Source organism: Oncorhynchus mykiss, chromosome 10 (assembly GCF_013265735.2).
Source record: "Oncorhynchus mykiss isolate Arlee chromosome 10, USDA_OmykA_1.1, whole genome shotgun sequence".
NCBI lineage: Eukaryota > Metazoa > Chordata > Actinopteri > Salmoniformes > Salmonidae > Oncorhynchus > Oncorhynchus mykiss.
The window spans coordinates 85,948,763-85,973,328 of record NC_048574.1 but is presented as its reverse complement, the minus strand read 5'-3'; the positions used below and the strand labels follow the sequence as shown (position 1 = coordinate 85,973,328).

The window sequence follows — 24,566 nt, the reverse complement described above, 5'->3', positions numbered from 1 at the left end:
AGAGTTGGACCAAGTCTGGACCTGAGGACACCAGAGACCATGGTGGAGAGAGTTGTATCAAGCCTGGACCTGAGGACACCAGAGACCATGGTGGAGAGAGTTGTATCAAGTCTGGACCTGAGGACACCAGAGACCATGGTGGAGAGAGTTGTATCAAGCCTGGACCTGAGGACACCAGAGACCATGGTGGAGAGTGTTGTATCAAGTCTGGACCTGAGGACACCAGAGACCATGGTGGAGAGAGTTGTATCAAGTCTGGACCTGAGGACACCAGAGACCGTGGTGGAGAGAGTTGTACCAAGCCTGGACCTGAGGACACCAGAGACCGTGGTGGAGAGAGTTGTATCAAGTCTGGACCTGAGAACACCAGAGACCATGGTGGAGAGAGTTGTATCAAGTCTGGACCTGAGGACACCAGAGACCATGGTGGAGAGAGTTGTATCAAGTCTGGACCTGAGAACACCAGAGACCATGGTGGAGAGAGTTGTATCAAGTCTGGACCTGAGAACACCAGAGACCATGGTGGAGAGAGTTGTATCAAGTCTGGACCTGAGAACACCAGAGACCATGGTGGAGAGAGTTGTATCAAGCCTGGACCTGAGGACACCAGAGACCATGGTGGAGGGAGTTGTATCAAGTCTGGACCTGAGAAATGTGAGTGTTTTTTTGATTTCATTGTTTTTAAATCAAAATAGTTTTAAAGCATTCATTATACTTTAACTTTATACTTGACATTCATTGTAGTTGATTTCAAGGCAAGGAACACAATCTATTTGGTCAAAACAAACGTCAGTAATATGACGTAGATGCACAACGTAAACAGCAGAGTGGGTCAATTTCTACAATAACTAAGAGTGTTGGAGAGCAAGGCTAAACTTCTCTGCTGTTTTGGTCCCGTGACTAACATTGTAAGAGAGTGAAGAGAACCCACGCACATGGGCAGATACTGTGTGTGACTGTGTGAGAGAGAAGTCAAGCATCTTGCTCATCACAATATCTGTGGTGCTGCTCGTACATCATCATTTAGCTGACTCTACCTTTAAGCTCTCATCCTAGAATCTACCAGAAATCAGACACCCAACATCTACAAAACATGGACCAGAACGATGTTGTTTCCTGCTTCTACAAACATTCATTAACATAACACTAATGTCAGATTATGGTATACTAAAGAGTGTACATTCTGTGACTGTTGCTCACTTATATTCATTTTTATTACAATTCTATTTAATGATTATTAATTCATTATTACATGAGATTGTCCATTTTAAATAACTACTTTTGACTTCAGGGATTCCTCAGAGCTGTAAGACTTGTGACCATGTTGTGGTAAGTCATAATGTCAATTATTACTTTTACATACCTGCAGGAGTCAGGCACAGTCTCAAAGCCAGGTGTGTACTGACCAACCATTCATACTGGGATATAGACAGTCCTGTGTTCTGCTTTAGTAATATAAACACAGTCTCAAAGCCAGGTGTGTACTGACCAACCATTCATACTGGGGTATAGACAGTCCTGTGTTCTGCTTTAGTAATATAAACACAGTCTCAAAGCCAGGTGTGTACTGACCAACCATTCATACTGGGGTATAGACAGTCCTGTGTTCTGCTTTAGTAATATAAACACAGTCTCAAAGCCAGGTGTGTACTGACCAACCATTCATACTGGGGTATAGACAGTCCTGTGTTCTGCTTTAGTAATATGAACACAGTCTCAAAGCCAGGTGTGTACTGACCAACCATTCATACTGGGATATAGACAGTCCTGTGTTCTGCTTTAGTAATATAAACACAGTCTCAAAGCCAGGTGTGTACTGACCAACCATTCATACTGGTATATATACAGTCCTGTGTTCTGCTTGTAGGCATGCAGGATTTTAGCTGTTGTCATATTTTGTCATTAGACAGTTTAATTGATAATTCACCAGCATTCCATGTAACATTGAGTAAATACATTAGTTATAGATTAGTTACTTTGGTTAATGGTCCAGTTTCCCAGACACAGATTAAGTCTAGTCCTGGACCGTAAAGAACTTTCTATTGAAACTTCCATTGAGCATGCTTTTTAGTCCAGCACTAGACTCAATCTGTGTCCAGGAAACAGGCCCCATATGTATTACTGACATGCTTGTCCTTGTTCAGGACTCCACACACTGGCTTCAGATTGAACCCTTGACTTCCACTGTCCAGGGAGTGACAATGTTCAGGTAAAATAACTACTTTTAACATTTCATTCCACTTGCTAGTGTATTTCCCCATTATCTTTGGGAATAGTCTTCTAATCCAACCTCTGCATTTGACCATTGACCCTCTCTACCATATCTTGTTGTTGCCCTCAGACACAGGACACCCAAAGGGAGTTATGAGTGCACAGTGTCTGGGCTCCGCTGGCTGTGTGAGAGAGATGTCATTCTGAAGTATCACTTCAGGAACTGGGAACCCTACAGTCAACTTCTGAAAGACATGCAGTACACACAAGGTGGTCCATTGCTGGACATCACTATGGAGTTAGGTGAACTGGAGGAAGTTCATCTGCCACACTTTGTCTGTTTAGGTAAAACCATGTAGAAATAGTATTCAGAAAGACACTTCCATGTAACTGATTTTCACTTCCTGAATTAACTATTTCTTGGAGTTTGAGTTTACTGTGATCTGGTACTGCATATTCTTTGTGTTTTAGTTGGATGAATAATACAATATTTGTCTTTCTGTCTCCTTTGTATTGTGTTGTTCAGGGACCAACCCTTCCCTGAGGAATGAGATGAAGATTCTTCATGTAGAGGAACATGGAGTGTCTTTAGAGGAAGTGCATGAGGTCACCAGATTCCATGTTAAGATTCTCCATCCCAAGTTCTCACCTATCGCTCTGATACTGAGATTACTGTCTTGGAACGTAGATGTCCACTGTGACGTGGTCCTCTATATGGCAGTAAAAAAGTCAACAGTCATTTCAAGGCTGTACCTGCTCCTCAGAAACTCCAGTCAGAAAGAGGTGAGCCACTATCACTGAAGTGACAACAGTATGTTGAAACCTACTGAAGGAAAGCTGATAGTTTGTTTAAATCTCTAGATTACAAAGACAACATGCAGCTCTGTGAGAAATCTATTTCTGTCTCGTTCATTTGAAGAGCCAGTAGACGGCACTCTTCCCTCTGGTCGAAGGAGAACCCAATGCCCGGGGCAGTGAAGGGGACATTGCCCTGCGTAGGGCGCTGTCTTTCAAATGGCATGTTAAACGGGTGGCCTCTCCATGGTCACTGAAGATCCCATGGCACTTATCGTAAGAGTGAGGATGTTAACCCCGGTGTCCTGACTCTCAATGGTCACTAAAGATCCCATGGCACTTATCGTAAGAGTGAGGATGTTAACCCCGGTGTCCTGGCTAAATTCCCAATCTGGCCCTCATACCATCATGGCTACCTAATCATCCCCAGCTTCCAATTGGCTCATTTTCCCCCTCTCCTCTCCCCTGTAACTCTTCTCCAGGTCGTTGCTGTAAAAGAGAATCTCTTCTCAGTCAACTTACCTGGTACACCTTTAAAATAATATCCTGGTAAAATAGGGATAGTAAAACAAAAGCAAACACATTTGTTGTTGTTGGCAAAAAATGGATTGCTCAGTGAGCTGCATGTTGTGTGAATTGCGAGACTACATTGTTCTGACTGACTACTACATTGCTCATTTTGTAGGCTGTTCAGGAACGGGAGAAAAATCAGGTGTCCAAAGGATTTTCAGAATTTGTCCTGTCAAGTCCAAACGGGTCCTTAAAGCTAAACAGTTGGTTTGCGTTCAAGAATCCCCGCTCCACTTCCATCAATCCAGAGGTGTAGTTTTATCAGGCTGAGGACATGAATCTGTCATATTGTATATGAATAACTGGAATGTCATTCTATTTCACTCTCTCTTTCTCTCTCTGTCTGTTGTCTCAATCGTTGCACCATATGGCCTCCTACAGAAGATTCAGCTGTTACCTGCAGACACCACACCAAGCTGTTGTCAGATGATAATGGGAAACACAGGGGTTGACATTGAGATGGAGTTAATCGGGGATGATGAGAGGACAGTATGGAAATCAGTGGTATCAAAAGGTAAGAAATACTGGACATGAACAGTATGTCAATCATCAATGTCCTTTTCTAACAGATGCTATTAAAATGTTTTATGATATTTTTTCTTGTTTGTCTTTCAGATGTGTACAGCAACGACTCTCATCCAACACGTAAGTTTGTTTTTGTGGACAAGTTTTATAAAATGGGTTATAGAGCTAACATCTCTTCAAGTTGGGATGAAGGACACTGATGAAAGTCTTCATGAGTCGTGTTCAGTGGGGTGATGAAGGTCTTCATGAGTCGTGTTCAGTGGGGTGATGAAGGTCTTCATGAGTCGTGTTCAGTGGGGTGATGAAGGTCTTCATGAGTCGTGTTCAGTGGGGTGATGAAGGTCTTCATGAGTCGTGTTTAGTGGGGTGATGAAGGTCTTCATGAGTCATGTTCAGTGGGGTGATGAAGGTCTTCATGAGTCGTGTTCAGTGGGGTGATGAAGGTCTTCATGAGTCGTGTTCAGTGGGGTGATGAAGGTCTTCATGAGTCGTGTTCAGTGGTGTGATGAAGACCTTCATGAGTCATGTTCAGTGAGGTGATGAAGGTCTTCATGAGTCGTGTTCAGTGGGGTGATGAAGGTCTTCATGAGTCGTGTTCAGTGGGGTGATGAAAGTCTTCATGAGTCGTGTTCAGTGAGGTGATGAAGGTCTTCATGAGTCGTGTTCAGTGGGGTGATGAAGGTCTTCATGAGTCGTGTTCAGTGGGGTGATGAAGGTCTTCATGAGTCGTGTTCAGTGGGGTGATGAAGGTCTTCATGAGTCGGGTGCAGTGGGGTGATGAAGGTCTTCATGAGTCGTGTTCAGTGGGGTGATGAAGGTCTTCATGAGTCGTGTTCAGTGGGGTGATGAAGGTCTTCATGAGTCGTGTTCAGTGGGTGATGAAGGTGTAATGATATAAATACTTACAAAGTTACTGTAAATGAGGCCTTGTCTTTGTAGAAAGTTGAATCTGTGCTTGAAATGCGATACTTGACTGAGGGACCTTCCAGCTGTTGTATGTATGGGGGACAGGTCCAATTTGACATTACGGAGTATTTTCAGTAGACTGTTGACAAAACATTACAATTAAATCCATCTGAATCCCACTATGTAACACAATAGAGAAATCCAAGGGGTATGAACACTTTTGCCAGGCTCTGTATGTTATGTAGAATAGACAATCGTGTCAGCCAGGGTAGGTGTCAATTCCAAATAAATCAGTCAATTCAGGAAGTGAACTGAAATTCCAATTCAATAACTGGAAAAGGGCATCTACTTTTTACTGTCAGTGACTTCTCAATAAACCCAATAGGAATTTCATTTTTATTTTTTGACTGACTTCAATTGGAATTGCCTACAACCCTGGAGTCAGCTCTATTCAAGAAATGACTATCAGAGGAATGGTAACTGGAGAGACTGCAAGAGGTAGAAACAGCTGCTGTTAACCCTAAAACCATATTAATTTAATTGACCTCCCCTTCAGCATTAACACTCCTTGGGATTCCTGCTGAGGAGTTTCTGAAGAAACACAGGGCTGAACTCATTCAGGGAGTCAAAAACACAAATCCAATAGCAGATGTTCTGCGGTCAAAGTACATGATTGGTGATGAAGAGTACTCCAGAATAAAAGCTGAAACAACTGAACAGGAGCGAATGAGAGAACTACTGAATGCAGTCCTCCCTAAAGGACCAGAAGTGATGGGAGCTTGTCTCAAAGCTCTCAGTGAACATGAACACCATCTTGTTAAGTACTTGAGTGAATCTAGGTAAGACCGGTTTCTTTTTCTCCCTCCCTTGAATATGTGGAATGATTAAATATAGGTCAAATAAAAACATAGCTACCCAGATCAAAGAGAAAGTACTTTTCAGAATGGAAGCATGTTTTTGTGTTGCTGCCTGTAATAAATGTATATTTGTATAGTTCTGTCATAGGAACATCATCACATCATTATCTCAGGTGTATCATAGGACCAAATACGCAAATCATTATCTCAGGTGTATCATAGGACCAAATACGCAAATCATTATCTCAGGTGTATCATAGGACCATCATCACATCATTATCTCAGGTGTACCATAGGACCATCATCTCATCATTATCTCAGGTGTATATCAGGACCATCATCACATCACATCATTATCTCATAGGACCATCATCACATCATTATCTCAGGTGTATCAGGACCATCATCACATCATGATCTCAGGTGTATCAGGACCATCATCACATCATTAGCTCAGGTGTATCGTAAGACCATCATCACATCATGATCTCAGGTGTATCATAGGACCATCATCACATCATTATCTCAGGTGTATCATAGGACCATCATCACATCATTATCTCAGGTGTATCAGGACCATCATCACATCATTATCTCAGGTGTATCAAGGACCATCATCAAATCATTATCTCAGGTGTATCATAGGACCAAATACGCAAATCATTATCTCAGGTGTATCATAGGACCATCATCACATCATTATCTCAGGTGTACCATAGGACCATCATCTCATCATTATCTCAGGTGTATATCAGGACCATCATCACATCACATCATTATCTCATAGGACCATCATCACATCATTATCTCAGGTGTATCAGGACCATCATCACATCATTATCTCAGGTGTATCGTAAGACCATCATCACATCATGATCTCAGGTGTATCATAGGACCATCATCACATCATTATCTCAGGTGTATCATAGGACCATCATCACATCATTATCTCAGGTGTATCAGGACCATCATCACATCATTATCTCAGGTGTATCAAGGACCATCATCAAATCATTATCTCAGGTGTATCATAGGACCAAATACGCAAATCATTATCTCAGGTGTATCATAGGACCATCATCACATCATTATCTCAGGTGTACCATAGGACCATCATCTCATCATTATCTCAGGTGTATCATAGGACCATCATCACATCATGATCTCAGGTGTATCATAGGACCATCATCACATCATTATCTCAGGTGTATCATAGGACCATCATCACATCATTATCTCAGGTGTATCATAGGACCATCATCACATCATTATCTCAGGTGTATCACAGGACCATCATCACATCATTATCTCAGGTGTATCATAGGACCATCATCACATCATTATCTCAGGTGTATCTCACTCCTCATCCTTCCCGTTTTGTAGCACCTAATCTGAAGATGCTGAGGCCTGTCTTTTAGTCTGTGGACAAAGACACTTCTCCACCTAATCTGAAGATGCTGAGGCCTGTCTCCTAGTCTGTGGACAAAGACACTTCTTCACCTAATCTGAAGATGCTGAGGCCTGTCTCCTAGTCTGTGGACAAAGACACTTCTTCACCTAATCTGAAGATGCTGAGGCCTGTCTCCTAGTCTGTGGACAAAGACACTTCTTCACCTAATCTGAAGATGCTGAGGCCTGTCTCCTAGTCTGTGGACAAAGACACTTAAATTATTGTAATGTAAATGTTTATGTTTGTGCTATTATTTTAACAAATGTCTGTGTTTTATTCATGTGCTGTTCTATAAACCAATGTGTGTTCATTAAGTGGCCGACTGTACAAATCCTCACTATCAGTAGCTGTAATTTGGCAGTAAGGCCAGACGTTGGTTTGAGAAGGAGAGATCTCAGTTTCAGTTTAGAGAGAAGAAGACTGGTGACGTGTTGGTCTGTCAAATGCTATGAACCAGTATTGGTCGGTCACATGAATGGAACAAAATGGTAATGAATCATGAATAAATGATAAATATAATATAATAATATATCTGTGTATAGCCATATATAAGACAACTGCTGGGTCTGACCAGGGAGAGCTCCTGATTGACATGTGTACTGTGGTACATTGAGTTGGGTCTGACCAGGGAGAGATCCTGATTGACATGTGTACTGTGGTACATTGAGTTGGGTCTGACCAGGTAGAGATCCTGATTGACATGGGCACTATGGTACATTGAGTTGGGTCTGACCAGGGAGAGATCCTGATTGACATGTGTACTGTGGTTCATTGAGTTGGGTCTGACCAGGGAGAGATCCTGATTGTAAATGTTATTCGAACATCACATATAAGATGCAGCGTTATTTGGTGAATATTTGTTGTGCATTTTTTTGTAGAGAATTCCGGCTAATACTGGCTAGCAACTTACTGTGTCTGGTGGGGGGGGGTTCGTATATGTTGTACAGTGTGTGAGTGCAGAGTTGGATGGTGAGCCCTGCATTGAATACATCTCCATGACTGGTGCTACAAGTTGGAGTTCGTGTCGATGATTGATTGTACACAACGCAAGAAGAGGACTGTTACAGTGGATGGTGTCAGAAATTGAATAGAGGTGCTGGTGTCAGATAATAAATAGAGGTGTTAGTGTCAGATAATGAATAGAGGTGATAGTGTCAGATATTGAATAGAGGTGATAGTGTCAGATATTGAATAGAGGTGCTGGTGTCAGATATTGAATAGAGGTGCTAGTGTCATATTGAATAGAGGTGCTAGTGTCAGATATTGAATAGAGGTGCTGGTGTCAGATATTGAATAGAGGTGATGGTGTCAGATATTGAATAGAGGTGCTGGTGTCAGATATTGAATAGAGGTGCTGGTGTCAGATATTGAATAGAGGTGCTGGTGTCCGATATTGAATAGAGGTGCTAGTGTCAGATATTGAAAAAGAGGTGATAGTGTCATATTGAATAGAGGTGCTGGTGTCAGATATTGAATAGAGGTGGTAGTGTCAGATATTGAATAGAGGTGCTGGTGTCAGATATTGAATCGAGGTGCTAGTGTCAGATATTGAATAGAGGTGCTGGTGTCAGATATTGAATAGAGGTGGTAGTGTCAGATATTGAATAGAGGTGCTGGTGTCAGATATTGAATAGAGGTGGTAGTGTCAGATATTGAATAGAGGTGCTGGTGTCAGATATTGAATAGAGGTGGTAGTGTCAGATATTGAATAGAGGTGGTAGTGTCAGATATTGAATAGAGGTGCTGGTGTCAGATATTGAATAGAGGTGCTAGTGTCAGATATTGAATCGAGGTGCTAGTGTCAGATATTGAATAGAGGTGCTGGTGTCAGATATTGAATAGAGGTGCTGGTGTCAGATATTGAATAGAGGTGCTGGTGTCAGATATTGAATAGAGGTGCCAGTGTCAGAAATTGAATAGAGGTGCTGGTGTCAGATATTGAATGGAGGTGCTAGTGTCAGATATTGAATAGAGGTGATAGTGTCAGATATTGAATAGAGGTGCCAGTGTCAGATATTGAATAGAGGTGATAGTGTCAGATATTAAATAGAGGTGCTGGTGTCAGATATTGAATAGAGGTAATAGTGTCAGATATTGAATAGAGGTGCTAGTGTCAGATATTGAATAGAGGTGCTGGTGTCAGATATTGAATAGAGGTGATAGTGTCAGATATTGAATACAACCAAAAGGTTGTATTTGTCTCACTCATTTGTGGTTTGATGTGTAAAAATGTAAACATATCTACAAATAGAGGACCATTAGGACAATTCAAGTTGATTCATCAATGACAAATATACTTCATATTAGTAGTCAATACTCACCAATAAGCCATCCGTCCTCAACAGCTCCCTCCTGTAGGCGGAAAGGCCAACACTGTTCTGAAGAACGAACAAGTCGTACTTTCTACCTGGCCACCACATTCAGTCTTTTACACATAACATGACCTATCATCACCTTCACATTAAGAGTAGAAACCTTCTCTGTTCACATAGTCTATCACCTTCACATTAAGAGTAGAAACCTTCTCTGTTCACATAGTCTATCACCTTCACATTAAGAGTAGATGTCTTCTCTGTTCACATAGTCTATCACCTTCACATTAAGAGTAGAAGCCTTCTCTGTTCATATAGCCTATCACCTTCACATTAAGAGTAGAAGCCTTCTCTGTTCATATAGCCTATCACCTTCACATTAAGAGTAGAAGACTTCTCTGTTCACATAGTCTATCACCGTCACATTAAGAGTAGAAACCTTCTCTGTTCACATAGTCTATCACCTTCACATTAAGAGTAGAAACCTTCTTTGTTCATATAGCCTAGTAGAACTCGTTTTTGGATGGTGCTCTTATGGCGATGTGGCTACCGTCTATTTCTCCATTCGTATTTGGGAACCCATTGATGGCAAAGAAACCCCTCTTAACCTGTTGCGTGTGTGAGATGCCTCTGGCTGAAAAGTTCCCCTTGCCGCCTCTACACTCTAACCACTAGGCTACCCTGCCGCCTCTACACTCTAACCACTAGGCTACCCTGCCACCTCTACACTCTAACCACTAGGCTACCCTGCCGCCCAGTGTGTGAGATGCCTCTGGCTGAAAAGTTCCCCTTGCCGCCTCTACACTCTAACCACTAGGCTACCCTGCCGCCTCTACACTCTAACCACTAGGCTACCTGCCGCCTCTACACTCTAACCACTAGGCTACCCTGCCACCTCTACACTCTAACCACTAGGCTACCCTGCCGACCAGTGTGTGAGATGCCTCTGGCTGAAAAGTTCCCCTGGCCAAAAACCCGAGGATGGATTTGGATGCAGCGGTGCCAAATCTTCCAACAGATCAGAACAGACATCTCTCATTGTGTTTCCATTATCTCAGTCTGTTATAGTATTTACACAGTAGTTGACCTTTCACACGTTCCTCTAACTTAACACATTACTGGCCTTTATATGGATGATTATCGCATCAAATGACCTGATGTGGTCAGATTATATACAGCCTGTCAAGACGTGTTGAATTCACACTGGAAATACAAATAAATAAAACAATACTGTCATTATTACTCTCACAATTTCACACATTTTCAACATACAGAATATTTTCCCCATTCTACACTTGACAAGCCGTTCCCTCATTCCACCACGCGGCACTGTTCTGTACGTACCATGGTCACGGGGCTGCACACTGTCAAGATAACGTTTATATTCATGAATCTCACACTTTTCGCGGTAATGATCCCTAGCATGGTTCACACACAGATTATCTCCTACGTCTGATTAATTAAATGAGGCCTCAGGTAATGAATAATAATAATAACAACAGTAAAAAATATTCATTATTTTGAAAACAAGAAAAATCTTAAAGTGCATCAAATAAAGGAGAAAATAAAGGTTAACAAACAACACATTAGTGTGTTTGGGGGGTTTGAAACAGAATTGTATTTTAGAACAAAACAGGACAGAAACAAAACTATGAGAAGACGGGAGACAAATTCAAAGGAAATTAAACCAAAGCTGGTTTGTTGTTACTAATGACCTCCATGGATCACTTCCTCAGTTATACATTACCCAAACAGACTCGTACCCTTCCCCCCCACCACCCAACAGACTCTTACCCTGCCCCCCAACACCTAACAGACTCGTACTCTTCCCCCCCACACCTAACAGACTCTTACCCTTCCCCCCCACCACCTAACAGACTCTTACCCTGCCCCCCCAACACCTAACAGACTCTTACCCTTCCCCCCCACCACCCAAACAGACTCGTACCCTTCCCCCCACCACCTAACAGACTCTTACCCTGCCCCCCAACACCTAACAGACTCTTACCCTTCCCCCCCACCACCTAACAGACTCTTACCCTTCCCCCAACACCTAACATACTCTTACCCTGCCCCCCAACACCTAACAGACTCTTACCCTTCCCCCAACACCTAACAGACTCTTACCCTGCCCCCCCAACACCTAACAGACTCTTACCCTGCCCCCCCAACACCTAACAGACTCTTACCCTGCCCCCCCACTACCTAACAGACTCCTACCCTGCCCCCCCAACACCTAACAGACTCTTACCCTTCCCCCCCACCACCTAACAGACTCTTACCCTTCCCCCAACACCTAACAGACTCTTACCCTTCCCCCCAAAACCTAACAAACTCTTACCCTTCCCCCCAACACCTAACAGACTCCTACCCTGCCCCCCACCACCTAACAGACTCTTACGATTCCCCCCCACCACCTAACAGACTCTTACCCTTCCCCCCCACCACCTAACAGACTCTTACCCTGCCCCCCACCATCTAACAGACTCTTCCCCCCCCACCACCTAACAGACTCTTACCCTGCCCCCCACCATCCAACGGACTCTTACCCTGCCCCCACCACCTAACAGACTCTTACCCTTCCCCCCCACCATCCAACAGACTCTTACCCTGTCCCCACCACCCAACAGACTCTTACCCTGCCCCCCAACACCTAACAGACTCTTACCCTTCCCCCCCACCACCTAACAGACTCTTACCCTTCCCCCAACACCTAACATACTCTTACCCTGCCCCCCAACACTAACAGACTCTTACCCTTCCCCCAACACCTAACAGACTCTTACCCTGCCCCCCCAACACCTAACAGACTCTTACCCTGCCCCCCCAACACCTAACAGACTCTTACCCTGCCCCCCCACTACCTAACAGACTCCTACCCTGCCAACCCAACACCTAACAGACTCTTACCCTTCCCCCCCACCACCTAACAGACTCTTACCCTTCCCCCAACACCTAACAGACTCTTACCCTTCCCCCCAAAACCTAACAAACTCTTACCCTTCCCCCCAACACCTAACAGACTCCTACCCTGCCCCCCACCACCTAACAGACTCTTACGATTCCCCCCCACCACCTAACAGACTCTTACCCTTCCCCCCCACCACCTAACAGACTCTTACCCTGCCCCCCACCATCTAACAGACTCTTCCCCCCCACCACCTAACAGACTCTTACCCTGCCCCCCACCATCCAACGGACTCTTACCCTGCCCCCACCACCTAACAGACTCTTACCCTTCCCCCCCACCATCCAACAGACTCTTACCCTGTCCCCACCACCCAACAGACTCTTACCCTCCCCCCCACCACCTAACAGACTCTTACCCTGCCCCCCACCATCCAACAGACGCTTACTCTTACAATTTTACATTCCTTTTCACAATGCAAATAGTAAATGGTAACAATAGACCTTTACAGGCCTTGTTACATTAACACCTATTGACAGAATTTAACCCGCAACATATTTGATGTGGATTCTGGTCTCCAGAATGGAAAATGTTGGGAACCACCGAGCTAGTCAGTCACATCTGTTTGTTAACATGATAGGAAGGGTAACCAATGATATAAAATTATTTTGCAAACCCAAAACAGACTGATTAGAATGTTTGGTATATGACTTTACATTGAACTAATCACAGTAATCAGAGATCAACTCAAACACACAGTATGTACAAAGACACACAAAATACATTCATTTTAATTTACATATACTGCATGTATTTGACAGAGATTCTGCACATCAGGAATATGATGCCATTTGTGACATCTTTGGCTGATCAGTAAAGATCGAGGGTCATGCTCAGGGGGTTACCATGGAGATAGAGGAATATGTAAAGGAGTGACAGGTTAACAGCTCCTTATACAGTGCCTTGCGAAAGTATTCGGCCCCCTTGAACTTTGCAACCTTTTGCCACATTTCAGGCTTCAAACATAAAGATATAAAACTGTATTTTTTTGTGAAGAATCAACAACAAGTGGGACACAATCATGAAGTGGAACGACATTTATTGGATATTTCAAACTTTTTTAACAAATCAAAAACTGAAAAATTGGGCATGCAAAATTATTCAGCCCCTTTACTTTCAGTGCAGCAAACTCTCTCCAGAAGTTCAGTGAGGATCTCTGAATGATCCAATGTTGACCTAAATGACTATTGATGATAAATACAATCCACCTGTGTGTAATCGAGTCTCCGTATAAATGCACCTGCACTGTGATAGTCTCAGAGGTCCGTTAAAAGCGCAGAGAGCATCATGAAGAACAAGGAACACACCAGGCAGGTCCGAGATACTGTTGTGAAGAAGTTTAAACCCGGATTTGGATACAAAAAGATTTCCCAAGCTTTAAACATCCCAAGGAGCACTGTGCAAGCGATAATATTGAAATGGAAGGAGTATCAGACCACTGCAAATCTACCAAGACCTGGCCGTCCCTCTAAACTTTCAGCTCATACAAGGAGAAGACTGATCAGAGATGCAGCCAAGAGGCCCATGATCACTCTGGATGAACTGCAGAGATCTACAGCTGAGGTGGGAGACTCTGTCCATAGGACAACAATCAGTCGTATATTGCACAAATCTGGCCTTTATGGAAGAGTGGCAAGAAGAAAGCCATTTCTTAAAGATATCCATAAAAAGTGTTGTTTAAAGTTTGCCACAAGCCACCTGGGAGACACACCAAACATGTGGAAGAAGGTGCTCTGCTCAGATGAAACCAAAATTGAACTTTTTGGCAACAATGCAAAACGTTATGTTTGGCGTAAAAGCAACACAGCTCATCACCCTGAACACACCATCCCCACTGTCAAACATGGTGGTGGCAGCATCATGGTTTGGGCCTGCTTTTCTTCAGCAGGGACAGGGAAGATGGTTAAAATTGATGGGAAGATGGATGGAGCCAAATACAGGACCATTCTGGAAGAAAACCTGATGGAGTCTGCAAAAGACCTGAGACTGGGACGGAGATTTGTCTTCCAACAAGACAATGATCCAAAACATAAAGCAAAATCTACAATGAAATGGTTCAAAAATAAACATATCCAGGTGTTAGAATGGCCAAGTCAAAGTCCAGACCTGAATCCAATCGAGAATCTGTGGAAAGAACTGAAAACTGCTGTTCACAAATGCTCTCCATCCAACCTCACTGAGCTCGAGCTGTTTTGCAAGGAGGAATGGGAAAAAAATTCAGTCTCTCGATGTGCAAAACTGGTAGAGACATACCCCAAGTGACTTACAGCTGTAATCGCAGCAAAAGGTGGCGCTACAAAGTATTAACTTAAAGGGGCTGAATAATTTTGCACGCCCAATTTTTCAGTTTTTGATTTGTTAAAAAAGTTTGATATATCCAATAAATGTCGTTCCACTTCATGATTGTGTCCCAGTTTTATATATTTATGTTTGAAGCCTGAAATGTGGCAAAAGGTCGCAAAGTTCAAGGGGGCCGAATACTTTCGCAAGGCACTGTATGTCCTTCAGCCACTCTCAAGTCATTGGTAAAGGAGTGACAGGTTAACAGCGGGTCCAGCTAGGTACCTAGTGGAGGACTAACTGACCCTCCTGCTAGATAGGGGTCCAGCTAGGTACCTAGTGGAGGACTAACTGACCCTCCTGCTAGATAGGGGTCCAGCTAGGTACCTAGTGGAGGACTGACTGACCCTCCTGTTAGAAGATCCACACGTCCAAGAGGCTGCAGAAGGAGAGAGGCTGTGTGGTTGGACCTAACTGACCCTCCTGCTAGAAGATCCACACGTCCAGGAGGCTGCAGAAGGAGAGAGGCTGTGTGGTTGGACCTAACTGACCCTCCTGCTAGAAGATCCACACGTCCAGGAGGCTGTGTGGTTGGACCTTTCGTACGTGCCTTCTCTGCCCTCTCAGCTATCCCCCTTAGTGAGTCCATTTCCTCATCCCATAAAGAATCTAAGGAAGGTCAAGATGACAACGTGGTGGTGTGTATCTTTGACTAGCCTCACACAGTGACACTCAAAGTCAATCTTAAATGAATCATTATTTATTGTCAGTGAGCTGGAGAGGTTCCAACCAACTCAATGCACCATAGTACACATGTCAATCAGGGGCTATGCCTGGGGCAGCCCCAGCAGTTTTCTTATATATAGCTATACACAGACAAGTTACATTTGCATGATTTAGCATAATTAATGAATCATTACTGTTTGCTTCATTCATGTGACCGACCAATACTGGTTCATAGCATTTGACAGACCAACACCTCACGAGACTTCTTCTCTCTAAGATGAGATCTTGAAACTGAGATATCTCGTTCTCAAACCAACGTCTGGCCTTACTGCCAAATTACAGCGACTGATAGTGAGGATTTGTACAGTCAGCCACTTGCATGAACACAGAAATTAGTTTACAGAACAGCACATGAATAAAACACAGACATTTGTTAAATTAATAGCACAAACAAACATTTCCCTTAAAATCATTTAAGTGTCTTTGTCCACAGACTAGGAGACAGGCCTCAGTATCTTCAGATTAGGTGGAGAAGTGTCTTTGTCCACAGACTAGGAGACAGGCCTCAGTATCTTCAGATTAGGTGGAGAAGTGTCTTTGTCCACAGACTAGGAGACAGGCCTCAGCATCTTCAGATTAGGTGGAGAAGTGTCTTTGTCCACAGACTAGGAGACAGGCCTCAGCATCTTCAGATTAGGTGCTACAAGACAGAGGATGGAGGAGAAGGGAAGAGGGAGATCAGAAACGTATGGAGAAGAAGGAGGAGTGAGATACACCTGAGATAATGATGAGATGGTCCTATGATACACCTGAGATAATGATGTGATGATGGTCCTATGATACACCTGAGATAATGATTTGATGATGGTCCTATGATACACCTGAGATAATGATGTGATGATGGTCCTATGATAGAACTATAATAAGACACATTTATTACAGGCAGCAACACAAAAACATGCTTCCATTCTGAAAAGTACTTTATCTTTGATCTGGGTAGCTATGTTGTTATTTGACCTATATTTAATCATTCCACATATTCAAGGGAGGGAGAAAAAGAAACCGGTCTTACCTAGATTCACTCAAGTACTTAACAAGATGGCGTTCATGTTCACTGAGAGCTTTGAGACAAGCTCCCATCACTTCTGGTCCTTTAGGGAGAACTGCGTTCAGTAGTTCTCTCATTCGCTCCTGTTCAGTTGTTTCAGATGTTATTCTGGAGTACTCTTCATCACCAATCATGCTCTTTGACCGCAGAACATCTGCTATTGGCTTTGGGTTTTTGACTCCCTGAATGAGTTCAGCCCTGTGTTTCTGAAGAAACTCCTCTGCAGGAATCCCAAGGAGTGTTAATGCTGAAGGGGGGGGTCAATTAAATTAATATGGTTTTAGGGTTAACAGCAGCTGTTTCTACATCTTGCAGTCTCTCCAGTTACCATTCCTCTGATAGTCATTTCTTGAATAGAGCTGACTCCAGGGTTGTAGGCAATTCCAATTGAAGTCAGTCAAAAAATAAAAATGAAATTCCTATTGGGTTTATTGAGAAGTCACTGACAGTAAAAAGTAGATGCCCTTTTCCAGTTATTGAATTGGAATTTCAGTTCACTTCCTGAATTGACTGATTTATTTGGAATTGACACCTACCCTGGCTGACACGATTGTCTATTCTACATAACATACAGAGCCTGGCAAAAGTGTTCATACCCCTTGGATTTCTCTATTGTGTTACATAGTGGGATTCAGATGGATTTAATTGTAATGTTTTGTCAACAGTCTACTGAAAATACTCCGTAATGTCAAATTGGACCTGTCCCCCATACATACAACAGCTGGAAGGTCCCTCAGTCAAGTATCGCATTTCAAGCACAGATTCAACTTTCTACAAAGACAAGGCCTCATATACAGTGCCTTTGTAAGTATTTATATCATTACACCTTCATCACCCCACTGAACACGACTCATGAAGGAAGACCTTCATCACCCTACTGAACATGACTCATGAAGACCTTCATCACCCCACTGAACACGACTCATGAAGACCTTCATCACCCCACTAAACACGACTCATGAAGACCTTCATTAACCCACTGAACACGACTCATGAAGACTTTCATCACCCCACTGAACACGACTCATGAAGACCTTCATCACCCCACTGAACACGACTCATGAAGACCTTCATCACCCCACTGAACACGACTCATGAAGACCTTCATCACCCCACTGAACATGATTCATGAAGACCTTCATCACCCCACTGAACACGACTCATGAAGACCTTCATCACCCCACTGCACCCGACTCATGAAGACCTTCATCACCCCACTGAACACGACTCATGAAGACCTTCATCACCCCACTGAACACGACTCATGAAGACCTTCATCACCCCACTGAACACGACTCATGAAGACCTTCATCACCCCACTGAACACGACTCATGAAGACCTTCATCACCCCACTAAACACGACTCATGAAGACCTTCATCACCCCACTGAACACGACTCATGAAGACCTTCATCACCCCACTGAACACGACTCATGAGGACCTTCATCACCCCACTGAGCACGACTCATGAGGACCTTCATCACCCCACTGAACACGACTCATGAGGACCTTCATCACCCCACTGAACACGACTCATGAAGACCCTCATCACCCCATTGAACATGATTCATGAAAACCTTCATCACCCGACTGAACACGACTCATGAAGACCTTCATCACCCCACTGAACACGACTCATGAAGACCTTCATCACCCCACTGAACACGACTCATGAAGACCTTCATCACCCCACTGAACACGACTCATGAAGACCTTCATCACCCCACTGAACACGACTCATGAAGACCTTCATCACCCCACTGAACACGACTCATGAAGACCTTCATCACCCCACTGAACACGACTCATGAAGACCTTCATCACCCCACTGAACACGACTCATGAAGACCTTCATCACCCCACTGAACACGACTCATGAAGACCTTCATCACCCCACTGAACATGACTCATGAAGACCTTCATCACCCCACTGAACACGACTCATGAAGACCTTCATCACCTCACTGAACACGACTCATGAAGACCTTCATCACCCCACTGAACATGACTCATGAAGACCTTCATCACCCCACTGAACACGACTCATGAAGACCTTCATCACCCCACTGAACACGACTCATGAAGACCTTCATCACCCCACTGAACACGACTCATGAAGACCTTCATCAGTGTCCTTCTTCCCAACTTGAAGAGATGTTAGCTCTATAAGCCATTTTATAAACCTCGTCCACAAAAACAAACCTACATGGTGGATGAGAGTCGTTGCTGTACACATCTGAAAAACAAACAATAGAAAATATCATAAAACATTTTAATAGCATCTGTTAGAAAAGGACATTGATGATTGACATACTGTTCATGTCTAGTATTTCTTACCTTTTGATAACACTGATTTCCATACTGTCCTCTCATCATCCCCGATTAACTCCATCTCAATGTCCACCCCTGTGTTTCCCATTATCATCTGGCAACAGCTTGGTGTGGTGTCTGCAGGTAACAGCTGAATCTTCTGTAGGAGGCCATATGGTGCAACGATTGAGACAACAGACAGAGAGAGAAAGAGAGAGTGAAATAGAATGATATTCCAGTTATTCATATACAATATGACAGATTCATGTCCTCAGCCTGATAAAACTACACCTCTGGATTGATGGACGTGGAGCGGGGATTCTTGAACGCAAACCAACTGTTTAGCTTTAAGGACCCGTTTGGACTTGACAGGACGAATTCTGAAAATCCTTTGGACACCTGATTTTTCTCCCGTTCCTGAACAGCCTACAAAATGAGCAATGTAGTAGTCAGTCAGAACAATGTAGTCTCGTAATTCACACAACATGCAGCTCACTGAGCAATCCATTTTTGTCAACAACAAAAAATGTGTATGCTTTTACGATCCCTATTTTACCAGGATATTATTTTAAAGGTGTACCAGGTAAGTTGACTGAGAAGAGATTCTCTTTTACAGCAACGACCTGGAGAAGAGTTACAGGGGAGAGGAGAGGGGGAAAATGAGCCAATTGGAAGCTGGGGATGATTAGGTAGCCATGATGGTATGAGGGTCAGATTGAGAGTTTAGCCAGGACACCGGGGTTAACATCCCTACTCTTACGATAAGTGCCATGGGATCTTCAGTGACCATGGAGAGTCAGGACCCCGGGGTTAACATCCCCACTCTTACGATAAGTGCCATGGGATCTTTAGTGACCATGGAGAGTCAGGACACCGGGGTTAACATCCCTACTCTTACGATAAGTGCCATGGGATCTTCAGTGACCATGGAGAGGCCACCCGTTTAACATGCAATCTGAAAGAGAGCGCCCTACTCAGGGCAATGTCCCATTCACTGCCCCGGGCATTGGTTTCTCCCTCGACCAGAGGGAAGAGGGCCTTCTACTGGCTCTTCAAATGAATGAGACAGAAAAATATTTCTCACAGAGCTGCATGTTGTCTTTGTAATCTAGAGATTTTCAACAAACTATCATCTTTCCTTCAGTAAGTTTCAACATCCTGTTGTCACTTCAGTGATAGTGGCTCACCTCTTTCTGACTGGAGTTTCTGAGGAGCAGGTACAGCCTTGAAATGACTGTTGACTTTTTTACTGCCATGTAGAGGACCACGTCACAGTGGACATCTTTCTTACGAGACAGTGATTTCCATATAACAGAGATAGCTGAGAACTTGGGATGGAGAATCTTAACATGGAATCTGGTGACCTCATGCACTTCCTCTAAAGACACTCCATGTTCCTCTACATGAAGAATCTTCATCTCATTCCTCAGGGAAGGGTTGGTCCCTGAACAACACAATACAAAGAAGACAGAAAGACAAATATTGTATTATTCATCCAACTAAAACACACAGAATATGCAGTACCAGATCACAGTAAACTCAAACTCCCAGAATAGTTAATTCATTCAGGAAGTGAAACTCAGTTACATGGAAATGACTTTCTGAATACTATTTCTATATGGTTTTACCTAAACAGACAAAGTGTGGCAGATGAACTTCCTCCAGTTCACCTAACTCCATAGTGATGTCCAGCAATGGACCACCTTGTGTGTACTGCATGTCTTTCAGAAGTTGACTGTAGGGTTCCCAGTTCCTGAAGTGATACTTCAGAATGACATCTCTCTCACACAGCCAGCGGAGCCCAGACACTGTGCACTCATAACTCCCTTTGGGTGTCCTGTGTCTGAGAGCAACAACAAGATATGGTAGAGAGGGTCAATCATCAAATGGAGAGGTTGGATTAGAAGACTATTCCCAAAGGTAATGGGGAAATACACTAGCAGGTGGAATGAAATGTTACAAGTAGTTATTTTACCTGAACATTGTCACTCCCTGGACAGTGGAAGTCAAGGGTTCAATCTGAAGCCAGTGTGTGGAGTCCTGAACAAGGACAAGCATGTCAGTAATACATATGGGGCCTGTTTCCTGGACACAGATTGAGTCTAGTGCTGGACTAAAAAGCATGCTCAATGGAAGTTTCAATAGAAAGTTCTTTAAGGTCCAGGACTAGACTTAATGTGTCTGGGAAACTGGCCCATTACCAAAGTAACTCATCAAATATATTTATTCAATGTTACATGGAATGCTGGGGATTTATCAATTAAAATGTCTAATGACAAAATATGACAACAGCTAAAGTCCTGCATGCCTCCAAGCAGAACACAGGACTGTCTATATCCAAGTATGAATGGTTGGTCAGTACACACCTGGCTTTGAGACTGTGTTAATATTACTAAAGCAGAACACAGGACTGTCTATATCCCAGTATGAATGGTTGGTCAGTACACACCTGGCTTAGAGTCTGTGTTTATATTACTAAAGCAGAACACAGGACTGTCTATATCCCAGTATGAATGGTTGGTCAGTACACACCTGGCTTTGAGACTGTGCCTGACTCCTGCAGGTATGTAAAAGTAAGAATTGACATTATTACTTACCTCAACATGGTCACAAGTCTTACAGGTCTGAGGAATCCCTGAAGGAAAAATTAGTTATTTAAAACGGACAATCTCATGTAATAATGAATTAATAATTATTAAATAGACTTGTAATAAAATGAATAAAACTAAGCAACAGTCTCAGAATGTACACTCATTAGCAGACCATAATCTGACATAAGTGTTATATTAATTAATGTTTGTGGAAGCAGGAAACAACATCGTTCTGGTCCGTGTTTTGTAGATGTTGGGGGTCTGATTTCTGGTAGATTCTAGGATGAGAGCTTAAAGGTAGAGTCAGCTAAATGATGATGTACGAGCAGCACCACAGATATTGTGATGAGCAAGATGCCTGACTTCTCTCTCACACAGTCACACACAGTATCTGCCCATGTGCGTGGGTTCTCTTCACTCTCTTACGGTGTGGTAGCCACGGGACCAAAACAGCAGAGAAGTTTAGCATCGTGTTACAACGCTCTTAGTTGTTGTAGAAAATTGACCCACTATGCGATTTACTTTGTGCATCTACGTCATATCGCTGACTCTACCTTTAATTTTTTGGGGACCAAATAGATCATGACTGTGTTCCTTGCCTGGGAATCAACTGTAATGAACGCTTTAAAAATATTTTGAGTCATAAACAATTATCAGATAACACTCACATTTCTCAGGTCCAGGCTTGATCCAACACTCTCCACCATGGTCTCTGGTGTCCTCAGGTCTAGGCTTGATACAACTCTCTCCACCATGGTCTCTGGTGTCCTCAGGTCCAGGCTTGATCCAACACTCTCCACCATGGTCTCTGGTGTCCTCAGGTCCAGGCTTGATACAACTCTCTCCACCATGGTCTCTGGTGTCCTCAGGTCCAGGCTTGATACAACTCTCTCCACCATGGTCTCTGGTGTCCTCAGGTCCAGGCTTGATCCAACTCTCTCCACCATGGTCTCTGGTGTCCTCAGGTCCAGGCTTGATACAACACTCTCCACCATGGTCTCTGGTGTCCTCAGGTCCAGACTTGATCCAACACTCTCCACCATGGTCTCTGGTGTCCTCAGGTCCAGGCTTGATACAACTCTCTCCACCATGGTCTCTGGTGTCTTCAGGTTCAGGCTTGATCCAACTCTCTCCACCATGGTCTCTGGTGTCCTCAGGTCCAGGTTTGATCCAACTCTCTCCACCATGGTCTCTGGTGTCCTCAGGTCCAGGTTTGATCCAACTCTCTCCACCGTGGTCTCTGGTGTCCTCAGGTCCAGGTTTGATCCAACTCTCTCCACCATGGTCTCTGGTGTTGGTAAAGCAGAAGGATAGACTGTGATTAAACTAAATGCAACTTACACAGGCTTTATATAGCATACATACAGTCTTCATAAGCAGTACAAAGTATGTATAAAGGGTGACAGACTAGCTCCCTATGTAGGGTGCATTGCCTAAATGTGACATAACCCACTATGTCAACTTCCATGAAGTCAATACTAATGGTGACATTACAGGTGACATTGCATAGCCCTTAGTGAGGTGAAGTCACCAGGTATCATGAGTTACATTCCCCCCTAGAGATGTGAAGTCACCAGGTATCATGAGTTACATTCCCCCCTAGAGATGTGAAGTCACTAGGTATCATGAGTTACATTCCCCCCTAGAGATGAAGTCACCAGGTATCATGAGTTACATTCCCCCCTAGAGATGTGAAGTCACTAGGTATCATGAGTTACATTCCCCCCTAGAGATGTGAAGTCACCAGGTATCATGAGTTACATACCCCCTTAGAGATGTGAAGTCACTAGGTATCATGAGTTACATTCCCCCCTAGAGATGTGACGTCACCAGGTATCATGAGTTACATACCCCCTAGAGATGTGACGTCACAAGGTATCATAAGTTACATTCCCCCCTAGAGATGAAGTCACCAGGTATCATGAGTTACATAACCCCCTAGAGATGAAGTCACCAGGTATCATGAGTTACATACCCCCCCTCCCTAGAGATGTGAAGTCACCAGGTATCATGAGTAATATACCCCCCTAGAGATGATGTCACCAGGTATCATGAGTTACATTCCCCCCTAGAGATGAAGTCACCATGTATCATGAGTTACATACCCCCCTATAGATGTGAAGTCACCAGGTATCATGAGTTACATTCACCCCTAGAGATAAAGTCACTAGGTATCATGAGTTACATTCCCCCTAGAGATGAAGTCACCAGGTATCATGAGTTACATACCCCCCCTAGAGATGAAGTCACCAGGTATCATGAGTTACATAACCCCCCTAGAGATGTGATGTCACCAGGTATCATGAGTTAAATACCCCCCTAGAGTTGTGAAGTCACCAGGTATCATGAGTTACATTCCCCCCTAGAGATGTGAAGTCACTAGGTATCATGAGTTACATACCCCCTAGAGATGTGACGTCACCAGGTATCATGAGTAACATACCCCCCTAGAGATGAAGTCACCAGGTATTATGAGTTACATACCCCCCCTAGAGATGAAGTCACCAGGTATCATGAGTTACATACCCCCCTAGAGATGTGATGTCACCAGGTATCATGAGTTACATACCCCCCTAGAGATGTGATGTCACCAGGTATCATGAGTTACATTCCCCCCTAGAGATGTGAAGTCACTAGGTATCATGAGTTACATTCCCCCCTAGAGATGTGAAGTCACCAGGTATCATGAGTTGCATACCCCCCTAGAGATGAAGTCACCAGGTATCATGAGTTACATTCCCCCCTAGAGATGTGATGTCACCAGGTATCATGAGTTACATTCCCCCCTAGAGATGTGACGTCACCAGGTATCATGAGTTACATTCCCCCCTAGAGATGATGTCAACAGGTATCATGAGTTACATTCCCCCCTAGAGATGTGACGTCACCAGGTATCATGAGTTACATTCCCCCCTAGAGATGATGTCACCAGGTATCATGAGTTACATTCCCCCCT

At 43.6% G+C, this 24,566-nt stretch overlaps 3 protein-coding genes across 3 annotated transcripts in view; 1 reads left to right on the top strand and 2 right to left on the bottom strand.

Moving 5' to 3' along the window:
- Positions 1 to 499: 499 nt before the first annotated feature.
- On the top strand, positions 500 to 7,307 carry LOC110497197 (NACHT, LRR and PYD domains-containing protein 1 homolog). The gene is made up of 10 exons (XM_036934354.1): positions 500 to 654; positions 1,292 to 1,329; positions 2,145 to 2,209; positions 2,342 to 2,556; positions 2,738 to 2,994; positions 3,692 to 3,826; positions 3,958 to 4,090; positions 4,192 to 4,221; positions 5,564 to 5,846; positions 7,248 to 7,307. The coding sequence occupies exons 3-10, from the start codon at positions 2,202 to 2,204 to the stop codon at positions 7,252 to 7,254; spliced, it is 1,068 nt and encodes a 355-aa protein (XP_036790249.1). The 5' UTR covers positions 500 to 654; positions 1,292 to 1,329; positions 2,145 to 2,201; the 3' UTR covers positions 7,255 to 7,307.
- Positions 7,308 to 16,236: 8,929 nt separating this feature from the next.
- LOC110528615 (NACHT, LRR and PYD domains-containing protein 1 homolog) lies at positions 16,237 to 22,299 on the bottom strand. Its single transcript, XM_036934355.1, has 10 exons — positions 22,279 to 22,299; positions 21,617 to 21,654; positions 20,995 to 21,059; positions 20,648 to 20,862; positions 20,207 to 20,463; positions 19,311 to 19,445; positions 19,047 to 19,179; positions 18,916 to 18,945; positions 16,673 to 16,955; positions 16,237 to 16,300 (listed from the first exon to the last, which is right to left on the bottom strand). Exons 3-10 carry the CDS (start codon positions 21,000 to 21,002, stop codon positions 16,294 to 16,296), a joined length of 1,068 nt encoding a protein of 355 aa, XP_036790250.1. The 5' UTR covers positions 21,003 to 21,059; positions 21,617 to 21,654; positions 22,279 to 22,299; the 3' UTR covers positions 16,237 to 16,293.
- Positions 22,300 to 22,721: 422 nt separating this feature from the next.
- The window catches only part of LOC118966668 (protein NLRC3-like), a 56,754-nt gene continuing 54,909 nt past the window's right edge, over positions 22,722 to 24,566 (bottom strand). The window contains exons 10-11 of the mRNA XM_036989417.1: positions 22,848 to 22,898; positions 22,722 to 22,740 (exon numbers count right to left, since the gene is read on the bottom strand). Of these exons, the coding sequence (XP_036845312.1) occupies positions 22,722 to 22,740; positions 22,848 to 22,898 (70 nt within the window). The remainder of the gene's footprint in view (positions 22,741 to 22,847; positions 22,899 to 24,566) is intronic.